The sequence below is a fragment of the Pelobates fuscus genome, chromosome 4 (assembly GCF_036172605.1).
Source record: "Pelobates fuscus isolate aPelFus1 chromosome 4, aPelFus1.pri, whole genome shotgun sequence".
Lineage (NCBI taxonomy): Eukaryota > Metazoa > Chordata > Amphibia > Anura > Pelobatidae > Pelobates > Pelobates fuscus.
This window is the reverse complement of record NC_086320.1, coordinates 355,917,772-355,930,154: the sequence shown is the minus strand read 5'-3', so window position 1 is coordinate 355,930,154 and position 12,383 is coordinate 355,917,772. Positions and strand designations below refer to the sequence as shown.

General features: G+C 36.7%; 1 protein-coding gene across 1 annotated transcript in view; it reads left to right on the top strand.

The window, feature by feature from the left end:
- KIF5B (kinesin family member 5B) overlaps positions 1-12,383 on the top strand; it is a 47,409-nt gene that overhangs the window by 19,769 nt on the left and 15,257 nt on the right. The window contains exons 2-11 of the mRNA XM_063452617.1: positions 4,047-4,134; positions 5,267-5,340; positions 5,436-5,540; positions 6,185-6,233; positions 7,115-7,170; positions 7,282-7,369; positions 9,031-9,155; positions 10,187-10,291; positions 11,608-11,753; positions 11,891-12,039. Of these exons, the coding sequence (XP_063308687.1) occupies positions 4,047-4,134; positions 5,267-5,340; positions 5,436-5,540; positions 6,185-6,233; positions 7,115-7,170; positions 7,282-7,369; positions 9,031-9,155; positions 10,187-10,291; positions 11,608-11,753; positions 11,891-12,039 (985 nt within the window). The remainder of the gene's footprint in view (positions 1-4,046; positions 4,135-5,266; positions 5,341-5,435; positions 5,541-6,184; positions 6,234-7,114; positions 7,171-7,281; positions 7,370-9,030; positions 9,156-10,186; positions 10,292-11,607; positions 11,754-11,890; positions 12,040-12,383) is intronic.

Sequence of the window (12,383 nt, the reverse complement as noted above, 5' to 3'; positions counted from 1 at the left end):
TTATTTTCTTTCCTTTTTGCACAAATCATTCAGCATGGAGAGCGAAATAAAAAACGAAATCATGCTATTCTTTCTCCTCTTTTAAATGGGTCAGTCTAGGTGCCATTACTACTGCATGCCAATGTGGTGGTTATGGAGAAATTAGGATGGTGGTGCTGTCCCCTTTTCCTTTGAAAAAACATTTTCGAGCAGTCCAGCTCCCACTAGCAGTATATCTAATATTAATCTGTTCCATCCATGTTTTCACACCTTTCAGTGCTTGAGTTAGTAGACTTTAATTTTTATAAGTAATGCTAGGGCGAAGTTTCCCGCAAGGCACTGGTATAAAAAACTGTTCCTATAAGATAAAAAGATCTCTTTGAAGGTCAGCATATGAAAAGTTATGAAACTCTCAGGACGGAGTTCGACTTACCCTCTAAGGAGATATTTAACTATCTACGTCTTAAGAGTTTTCTTAAAGACCATATCATCTCTTTGGCTGTTGATAAGGGCAATCTGTTCAGGAAGATGTAAAGATGTAAAGAAGGTGTTCTCTCTTGCGATAGATTTGATAAAACTTACGGGGGTCCCGGATATACCTAATGCTCTAACTAAATAGGAAGAAGACTTGGGTATCTCCATTCCTTACAATAATTGGTGTAAAGCATTTATGCTGACTAGGAAACATATACACAACCTGAATATTCTTGAGACTTTTACAAAAATTTTGTTTAGATGGTATTTGGTCCCTGTAAGACTTTCTAAAATATCCATATCTAATCCCCCAAACTGTTGGCGATGCTTCCACTCTGAAGGGACTTTACTCCATATTTGGTGGACTTGTCCCAGAATTAAACCTTTTTGGATTATTATATTTGACCTCATTTTTAGAATTGGAGGTATACGCCCTGAGTTTAAAGCGGATTTTGCACTACTCCACCTTTTTGGCTTGGAAATACATGGTAATTTGGAATTGATTTTGGTTCATTGTTTAATGGCAACTAAAATTCTAATTGCTAGATTTTGGAAAAATTAGATATCCCCAAAAAAGGCCAACTTAAAGCACAACTATTATACCAACTTGAGATGGAGAAGGGTTTACTCTTAAGTAATAACCTCCCTAATGAGGGACTTTGTGAGTTCTATTCCAAGTTTATTGTAGATATCACCGACTGGTAATGGGACGGAATTCGGGTACTAGGCATATCAATTTCTGCATACTTGGTATGAAAGCAAGATTAGGATAGTTTCACATAATCTCTCTGACCTTTTAGTAGATACTATAACAACTTTGTTTTTGGGCAATTTTACTTTACTTTTTTTTTTTTCCCCTCTCCTATGTAAGACCAATTGGATGTGTGTCTTGATTGTTAGCCATGGCCCATCTCTATCTTTTTGTGTAGACGTGGCTATTTTCAGCTATTATTGAATTTAATAAGGCAATTTATATTTTATGTCTAAGATGTTTTCTGTAATAGTATTGTATGTTATTTCCAGGTTAAAATTACTTCTTTTTTGTCCTCGGCATTTTGCTCGGCTATGTGATATGTTTGTCCTTTTATAATCTATCAATAAAAATGTGACAAATTAAAAAAAAAAAAAAAAAGTTTCCCGCAAGCCTTGAATCGAGACAAGGTGAAATTCTGCAAAGACCTGTTCCTTGCACCATAGCTACTTCAGGGAGTTGAAGTGTTTATGGGGCTTGGAGTAACCCTTTAACACTTTCAAATGGATTTGAAAGTATTTTGCGCTTTTAACATGAATGAACCTTACAGTGAAGTCTGCTTTGACACAGACTACGCTTATTTGGATAACTGAAGAACCATGGCGGGGGTGTTTGTGTCATCCCCCCTCCCAATTTTTGTTGGATTGTTGAAATAATACATTAATTGTTATATAAGGAAACTCTCGATAAAATAGTTTCCCCCCCCCTCATTTTTTTTCTTTTTTATATTCCCAGTTTAGAGTTTTTATAATGTTAACAATGTTATGGATACTGCTTTTGCAGTTTATGCAGTGCAAACCTGCCCCTTAGGCACACATTTATGTTTTGGCATACAAAGGCTGTGCTTTGATTCTGAACATAGAAACACAAGATGGCTAGCCTTTGGCACTCCAGCTTCCCTGGGTGTTTCTCAAATGTCTTTGATTGCGTTATAGGAAATATAATCCACAGTAGCTAGATACCTATGAAAACAAATGTGTGAGAATTGATCTTTTTGTTATGCCATTGTTGATTGATCTTTCTCTCTCCTTTAAACCAGCAATCAAGTGATGGGGTTCATGTTTAAAGCTAAGCATTTGGCAATTTAAAGGGACACAAAGCATCATACGCGCTACAGCTCTTTGTAGTTTCATGATCTTTTGACTCATCGGGTGCCATCCCTCTGTTTTCTGTATTTGAGTAGTATAACCTGGCAACTTGCCTGCTGCTTAACTAATGCAGACACCTCTGTCCAACAGACAAAGTTGATAAGCTGCAAGTGATGGGCTAATTTACATTATGTCAAACACTGGTAAAGCAACAGATTGTCCAGGTGTGTTCAGAAGTTCTCATTATATGAACTGATCTCATGTATTTTGGAAGATTTAGAACTGAATACTGTGATCGCACCAGTAGAGTTAAATATACTCAAGTTAAATCTTTACACTAACTCCCCTATCAAGCTAGATATTTTGGTTTTCAGAGAACCGAAAGCATGATGGTGATGAAACTTCATTGCAGTCCATGCATAGGCAGAAAAAGAGTGTTATGGAACATGGCATGCTAGACCATAAATAATTGTGTAATTATAGCTGAGCATTTGTCCAGCTTGGAAAATTAGATTTGCTTTTTACTTGTCTTTTGAATGCTGGCAGAGCTACTGAGAACAGTAGTCTTCAGAATTCCATTAATTTGTTTACATATATTAAGAGTATACAAGAAATGGCAGCAACACCAGTGAACAGCATAATAAAAATAGATTTAAAAAAAAAAAAACTAAACAAAACTATTGAGCACTGTAGACCTACTTTTGCCACAAGTAGAAGCAAATACACTTTTAAGTTATGTTGTTGGTTTTGGTCTGCTTCAGCACTTGGGGATTTTTTGTTTTACTGAGATTGTGAAGACTTCCCCCACATCATCCTTCAGCTTGAACCATTATCCTCTAAGGCTTCCCTTGTGTTTTAGCACGCCCATCTACCGTATATACCTTTCTGGAATTCATTGTCTTACTTTAGCGTTTACTAAGCCTTTTATAAGAGAGCCATTTGATTTCTCTGGGGTGTCTGCTGTTATTTTGGTGTGTTCCATATTCAGCCATGGTCCACCCATCTAAGCTATGTGTGCATGAAGTTATTGGGGATTTCCGTTCATTTCAACACATCAGCTGTGGATATGGTCTCAGTGGAATGCATTCTGCCGGTCCCTAGAAAACCACATTGCTTCTATTTGATGCAGACGTATTATTTATTTATAAAATATTTTTCCAGGAAGGATACATTGAGATTTATCCCGTTTTCGAGTATGTGTGGTATGTTTTATAGCATTATTGCAGTGCTAGTTATTTGGGGTAAAATAAATCGGGAATACAAATGCTGGGATTATTTTCAAATGATTTAATGTGGATTCTATGTAGAAGTTGTAAAAACACAAGCGTAATAAATAGTTTTTAATTTGAGGTGCAAGGAATCCAAGCTGACGTTGTTATTGTGTAAAATATATTGCATTACTATTTAGTACTTCACTTACATTTGCCCAAGCTGATAGGCTTTGTTCCTCCTATGTCAGAAGCCGCTCACCAGTCATTTTATTTCCTTTCAAACGTTAGATATCAGTGGATCACATTGTGAACCATGTAAGTAAGAAAGAGATGTTATACTGCATTAGTTGATGTTCTGTTGAACAAGTTTAAGCTATTCTATTATGAGCCTTTGTAAGGACTGTGTATATAAAAATGTCTAATAGTCACATCATTGCATTTAACCAGGCAGGGTACATTTAGCTTTCACTAATTTTAGAATTTGCCATGGTTTGTTAATGTACATCTCACTCTCTAATTTTGTTTTTTCTTTCTTGTTTTCAGTCCAAGCCATATGCCTTTGACCGTGTCTTTCAGTCTAACACATCTCAAGAACAAGTTTACAATGCTTGCGCAAAAGCAATAGTTAAAGGTAAACCTCTACCTACCTTCTAGGTTAAAATGCATTTTACATGTAATTTATTTTTGTATGCATAATTATCTTTGTAACAAGTCTATTTAAAAAAATAAAAATAAATGTATCTTCAAGGGACACCTTACGTACCAAAACCACTTCATCTTAAAGGGACACTATAGTCACCTGAACAACTTTAGCTTAATGAAGCAGTTTTGGTGTATAGAACATGCCCCTGCAGCCTCACTGCTCAATCCTGCCATTTAGGAGTTAAATCCCTTTGTTTATGAACCCTAGTCACACCTCCCAGCATGTGACTTGCACAGCCTTCCATAAACACTTCCTGTATAGAGAGCCCTATTTAGCTTTCTTTATTGCAAGTTCTGTTTGTTTAAGATTTTCTTATCCCTTGCTATGTTAATAGCTTGCTAGACCCTACAAGAGCCTCCTGTATGTGATTAAAGTTCAATTTAGAGATTGAGATACAATTATTTAAGGCAAATTACATCTGTTTGAAAGTGAAACCAGTTTTTTTTTTTTTTCCATGCAGGCTCTGTCAATCATAGCCAGGGGAGGTGTGGCTAGGGCTGCATAAACAGAAACAAAGTGATTAAACTCCTAAATGACAGTGAATTGAGCAGTGAAATTGCAGGGGAATGATCAATACACTAAAACTGCTTTATTTAGCTAAAGTAATTTAGGTGACTAAAGTGTTCCTTTAAAATTAGCTGTAGTTAGGTAGTTTTAGTGAATACACTGGCCCATTTGTGTGGAAACGTACAGAAAGCATTCCGGTTTCAGGGAAATAACAATATTTATCTTTTTGCCACAACTGCACCTCAGGCACTTCCTTGTGAAGACTTTAAATAATTGAAAGACTTTGTGTTCTGCATGCTGCCACCAAACGCTGTAAAAGCATTGTCTTTAGTGTTTTTCTATGGGAAGTGTCTGGCTGAGCATGGCAGTTATTGCGTATGCCCAGTAGGTTCCCAATACATCTCCTGTGTGGGCTGATAATCTAACTCTACTAAGGAACACTCTAATGTTAAAAATAACTTCTGTGACGTGTAATAAGACTCTGTTAAATCAAATGTGATATATTGACTAAAAAGCTAGTCATTAAAAGTACGCTCCATCTAATTTATTGTAGATGTGCTTGAAGGGTACAACGGCACAATATTTGCTTATGGACAGACCTCCTCTGGGAAGACCCATACAATGGAGGTAAGATTGTTTTTCTATTGTAATGTTATATAATCTTATCTCATTTCAACAACTCAACAACTCAGCAAATTACATCTTATTTCTATTCCAAACAGGGAAAACTCCATGATACAGATGGGATGGGAATTATTCCCAGGATAGTGCAAGATATATTTAACTATATTTACTCTATGGATGAAAATTTGGAATTCCATATAAAGGTAACATATCAAGTGGTGAATTAAAGAGCAGGGACTTCTGTCCGTGTTATGGTAAATCTTATATATTGCCTGTTAAACAGAATCTTATTTAACATTCTTGTACTGCCCTAGATTATCTGCTTATGCTATATAAAATAAATAACAATGCCTGGTAAGACTGAATTATAATAATGTCTGCTAAGACTGAATCCCCTAGAAAACTGGGTGAAGACAAGGGATTGGCTGAAAAGTATGTATCTAGAAGAACTGGAAGTATAATTTCATGCAAAAAATCACATTACATGGGGTGTTGTTTAATATAATTTGTAATCGTTATTCATTATTCATCTAGTCACCCCAGCATATTTTGGTACTACGTTACTGGAGTTGGTCCATTCGGTTACAGAATGTGATGTTTATTCCAAATTGTTCAGAGCCATGTGTAAATCAATACAATACAGACTTTGTATTGTGAGTCAAAACACGAAAGCATAGCATTATCTTTATGGAGATTGTCAAAACATTGTCATGTGTTGCAATAAAACCCATGACACAGTTATAAGGTCCTATCTTAGGCTATAGAACAATAAAACACAATTACGTCTGAGTAGCTAATGGTAAACTATAATTGTTATGTATTTACACAAGATTTTATTCTCTTCCAGGTGTCATACTTTGAAATCTATTTGGACAAGATAAGGGACTTATTGGATGGTGTGTATTAATTTTAACTACATTTAATTGTCTTCTTTTGAGTAGTGGGCACAAACTTGTTTCTGAAGTGAAGTGGCTCGTGTTTGTGTGAAAATTACAAAATGTTTTTTCATATAAGAGCAAAGTTTATTAAATAGGAGTTCCCCTTTATAAGGTTAACCCAGGGCTAGGCAAGCTTCAGCACGCCAGATGTTGCAGACTTCATTTTACCTGATGCTTTGTCAGCATTATGGCTGTTATAGCATTATGGGAGATGTAGTCCACAACATCTGGAGTGCCAAAGATTGCCTACCCCTGGGTTAAACAATGACTTCATTCTTGGCTATTAACTACTCTGACTTGCTTCCAAACACGCAGAATGAGTCCAAATGCTAAATTCCGAGTCCTGCTATTTCTGTCTAGACAACATTCCCTTCTGCTTTATATCACAGGATGCCAATCGATCACATAAATGAGAAGTATTTTATTTATTTATGAATGGTGAATAAATAATAAAAAATCTCCAGCTCCATACTTATCTCTTCCTGGGAGCAAACAAAACAGCCTTCACCCGTCACATAGATTTTTAGATATTTATTATTAGAAACTTGTTTTCTGGTGGTTCTAAGACTTTAATTTTGTTAGTAATTATATAAAAAAAAAGTCACGTTTTTTTTTCTACTTCTATAACTAAAAATATGGGTTACCTTGTGTTTATTTAAAAAACAAAAACAATATGTTGCGCTCCATTAGTCTGTTTCACATCAAATATTACATGTTCTGAAAATTTCCTATTTTGCAATGAAAACCTGTCTCTATAGCGATTGCTTACATAACCTAGGATTTGTAATTTCATGACATTACTTCGATAAATCCTCATTTTGTGATTACTTTCCTTCCAGTGTCAAAAACAAACCTTTCTGTTCATGAAGATAAAAACAGAGTTCCTTATGTAAAGGTGAGTGTTTAGCTCGTTGGCCTAGGTTCTGTTTTTAAAACCTGTATATTTTCTTTTATTCATTCCATTTCTTTAAAAAAAAATAAATATTTTTTTATTTTTTCCTTCTAGGGTTGTACTGAGCGCTTTGTGTGTAGTCCCGATGAAGTCATGGATACCATAGATGAAGGAAAATCCAACCGACATGTGGCTGTAACAAGTAGGTCTAAGGGCTAATACACAGTGTCTATATTGGTCCAGGATATACAGATCTACCGTTCACTATATAAACGGATTACACACATTATATAAAGTACACTACATACTGCCAACTTGCAACTCTTTCCTTAATGGAGAAGCTCCTCATAGCCAGTCTCTGATATATAGTCTGAGACCTTTCAGTATAAAAATATCCAATTGTGCATTCATGGACCCCTTTTTTTTTTTTTTTTTTAAATGTATTTATTTATTTTTAATGAACACTTACTAGCTTATGTTAAAAGGTTGGAAAAAACAATGTTTAATTGGCATGCCTCCTACACCCTTGTTGGTCTATGGCTCTCCATCTATTGTAAGGCTAAATCAGCCTGACAAACATAATTGTCACGAACGTGGGCTATTGTCCCAGCTGAGACAGTGAGGAGAGTGTGGAAGTGAAAGGGTTAGTGACACCAGACCCCTGTTTAACTGTTGCTAGTCCCAGCAACCACTAAATTAACCCTTGCAATCCCTTCTACACTAACACCCTATACACAATTTACTGCCACAGCCAAGACTTTATCTGGGCGTCTTGGGTTACCCCACACCACAGTAGAATTAAAGTATCATAACCTTACTTTACTGATCAGACATATATAATTAACTCTTTTAGTAACGTGTTTACCTGAGCTTTCCTCAGGAGAGTGAGCTCATAGAGAACAGACACAAGCTGATTAAGTACACATTTAATCTGACAAAGGATTCACAGTGCTTGGTACAAAAATACAGAAACAAAGATAACAAATTGCAAAACAGTCCATAAAATAGGAGAAAACACAAGAAGTCCTTACATATATTTAACCCCTTGTATATAATTCTTTTGGGAGATTCCGATGTTACAGGTCTCCAAGCAGTTGTTAAAAAGAAATCTCCCTTTGGATTATCCAACATTCTGATTTATATAGCTCAAACTAGTTGTTTCTTAGTGACCAGAGCCCTGGGTGGATCAGGGGTGTTTGGCCTGGCAGTTTATTGTCCAGGGCACTAGTGTAGATTTACCTGAAGACACAATAGGCTTCCCAAAATGTGCCATTTACAGTATACTGCTTTAATTGTTATCATATTTCTCCAATTCTTATGAGTTTTTATAGATCAAACATGCTAACTTTAACTCCTTGGAAAGTGCCCATTCTCGTTTGCCATGACAGGCACACATTCCGCTGGGCATGTTTGGTACCAAACAAATGGATATAACCTGGGCAATCTGAATATATATTCATATTGGGCCTTCTCTTAATATATTTTCTTACATGATGTTGTCTCTTGAATAACCCAAGGTCAGAGCATATGCACCAATACTTTTTATGACGCCCTATGTCCAGTGTTGGTTATCTAGTAATTACATTTAATGGCACAGGCCTGGTGTTAGATCAATAAATGTTATCCCAACATGTACAAAAACAATTCATATTACATATCAAATGACCACTCACGCTTTGGCATGACACAAATTTTCAACCACTTTAGAGTTATCTCTTGGTTACCTTTTTCTCAAACAGTCTCAAGACGTTTTGAAATGTTATCTGCTACACATCTAGACTGCTTGTATGATGTATGAGACTTGTATAGGGAGCTACAATGTATATATCCGAAAACTTGCATGACTCCGCTTTTACTTTACAGACATGAATGAACACAGCTCTCGAAGTCACAGCATATTTTTAATTAATGTCAAACAAGAAAATACTCAAACAGAGCAGAAACTGAGTGGGAAACTTTACCTGGTTGATTTGGCAGGTAGTGAGAAGGTGAGATGTTTTACTTGTCTATTACTGCTGCAATCACCAGCACAACACATGCATTGTATGTCTTATTCTGCAATGCAATATACTTGTTTAAATTAGTATAACATTATAGATTTGTGTTCTCAGTAAGTCATGCCATCCATTTAATGCTGTAGAGCTGCAAAATCTACTCTTGGCTCTTTTAGTTAATGTTATGGCTCACACAATGGATGCTTTTATAGTGGAACACTTACAAGGCCTCTAAGCATATTTTGTTTCTTTTCTACATCTTCAGCAAGAAACTCTGTTGCACTTCTGTCAATGGAACACAATCTATTTGTGGTCTTGTGACATTGCTAGATAATGAGCAGTTTTTAGTAAAATTGTCCCCCATATGGACAAAACAAAGCAAAAACCCAGTGTCTGGGTTTCTGTCTGGACAGCAGTATCTGAACATATGGGAGTGTGTTCATGCATAAACTCTAGAATTGGTCCCTGACTATTGTCTGCCATCTGCTTTGGAACAATAAAGTTTATGCTGCGTAAAGTGTTAAGATTTTCCACCCTTTTTTTACAAAGCACAAGTGGCAATTAAGCCCTGATGAGAGAACTGTAGGTTAACTGGGTCAGCCAGGTAGGAGGGAAGTTGGCAGGGGTAGAACTCAGTAACATTTAGAGGAAGTGGGGTTGGTGGCATAAACAAGGCAGCGACATGTCACTTTCATGAGATAGAAAAAATGCAGGGACAGGTGATGTATGAGGGTAAATCCGCAATGACACTGCATTCATGCACTTACATTGAACCTCCATCCACATTTGTATTCATACTTCCATAATGGCACTTTACACCTGTTCCGCTGCTTTTACTATTTCTCCTCACACATAACATTTCTTGCTACGGGTAAAATGCAAATAAGAAACCAAAAGGCTTGTTGCTTGTGATATGACTAGTCTGGTAAGGTTTTACCTTTTGACCAGCTTGGTGAATGACAAGGGTGTTGGGTTAAGCTGACATACAATTTACTGGAAGGTAACACACTGTTCTTGGTTTTCAGGTTAGCAAAACTGGAGCTGAAGGAGCTGTGCTGGATGAAGCTAAAAATATCAACAAGTCTTTGTCGTCCCTCGGTAATGTTATTTCAGCCCTCGCAGAAGGCAGTGTAAGTTTGAAATTATTCCATGCTTTTATTGTCATTTTTTAAAATAAATTTTTTATCTATTTTATCTATTTTGACTATTTTCATTCCTTTGATTTTTTTTTTATGACTTTTAATTTAAATTTTAGCAGAGAACTGATATCCACTAACGCAGCTTATGCAATTGATACTAACCAATGTAGTCTGTCATTAGCCATGCATCACTCCAGACACATTCAGGGCACAACATGAATAAGACCTAACCTTATCAAATGCACCTAAATTGTGTTGGTGCCCAAAGTGTTAATTTTGTTCCTATACTCCCTAGCCAGCTCTAGCAGTGTGAGCTAGGGAATTGCCATAGCAACCACAGTGCATGTGCTGTGGTTGCTATGCATAGAGAGCTAAAGAACAGCCTGTGGGTCTCCTCTACTCTCTATTGCCAATCAATTCCTCGGCATGGAGTCTATTTTAAAATAGTTTTTTCTCCCCATCGGTGTTGGCAACTGTATAATCTTTAGATGGAGTTTAATGCTCTTTAAAAGAGCAAAAGTAGTTTTGGGCAGGACAAGTGAACAAACGTGTATTCCTTACCCTATATTGTTTAAAAAAACGTATTTAGCTTTCTCGCCCTCCTTAAATAAGTAGAAAACGTACCTTTTATTCCAACGGGGCACGTGTTCACCGGTGCTGGCCCTGCCCCTGATCTGCACCTTGGCTGAGATCATGCATTGGGAAGATATTGCGCATGCAAGGCAAATGTTGCGCTGGCCAATCAGCATCTTCTCAGAGGTGCATTGACTCAGTGCATCTCTATAGGTAATGTTCAGCGGCTCCTTACAGAGTGTGGAGACATTGCATGTTGTGCAGCACTGACCCAGGAAGCACCTCAAGTGGCCATCTAAAGTGACTGCCACTGGAGGTGTCCCAAGGGAGCCTTTTCTATAAAACCGTGTTTGCTGCAAAAAAGCATGCAGGGATGGACTATACTCACCAGAACAACTACATTAGGCTGTAGTTGTTCAAGAGATTATAATGTTTCTTTAACGGATGGCTATGGTATTGAATATGAATAAAATAGCTGCTTGGTCAAAATTATATGAATAAAATTGCTGCTTGGTGTTTAAATACATATCCCATATATAGGGGAAAAAGCCTCCTGGTTGAGCTACTGTATAGTCACTATAAAACGTGAAAACAAATGTTAGAATTACATTTTTTTTCATTGTTTTTGCCTATTTTAGTTAGTACATATTCTCTAGATAACATTAAAACAGACCAGAGGTGTCTATTAATATTTTAATTTTAGGTTTAACAGGAACTTGTGTTTGTCTTTCTAGGTGTATATCCCTTACCGTGACAGTAAAATGACCAGAATTCTCCAAGACTCATTGGGAGGAAATTGTAGAACCACTATTGTGATTTGCTGTTCACCATCATCTTACAATGAGGCTGAAACAAAATCTACACTAATGTTTGGGCAAAGGTTTGTTATCTGAATCCTTTTATAGAGGCAATAAATTGAAGTTTAGGTTGCTTTAACCCCTTAAGGACACATGACGTGTGACATGCCAGAGTAAGGTTTTAAAAAGCTGTTAATCATACACTATATTCTGTTTTTAGAGCGAAGACTATTAAGAATACAGTATGTGTGAATGTAGAGCTTACTGCTGAACAATGGAAAAAGAAATATGAAAGAGAAAAAGAGAAAACCAAGACTTTGCGGAGCACCATACAGTGGCTTGAAAATGAGCTTAACAGGTGGCGTAAAGGTGAGTGTGCACACGTGGCAGAAGGATTGTACTCATTGGCATGCATTTATATTTATTACCTCTGCACATCCTTACTGAAATATAATGTATTGCCATCTGCCTTATTAGATAGCCTTGGTGTTTAGTTATTAAAGCAGTTTATTGTTACATATGTGTTTACAAACATTGGTATTGTAAGCGGAACATACATTGTACAGCAGTTTGCATGTGTTGGCAATTGCATTCATTTGACATGGGCAATTTGGAGCAGGGCTCTCTCTCCAACAATGTGCTCCATAATGTTCCTGCCGACCCATCGGTTTCTGATAACAGTGTCTTTGCGAGGGTACAACTAGTATTTGTAA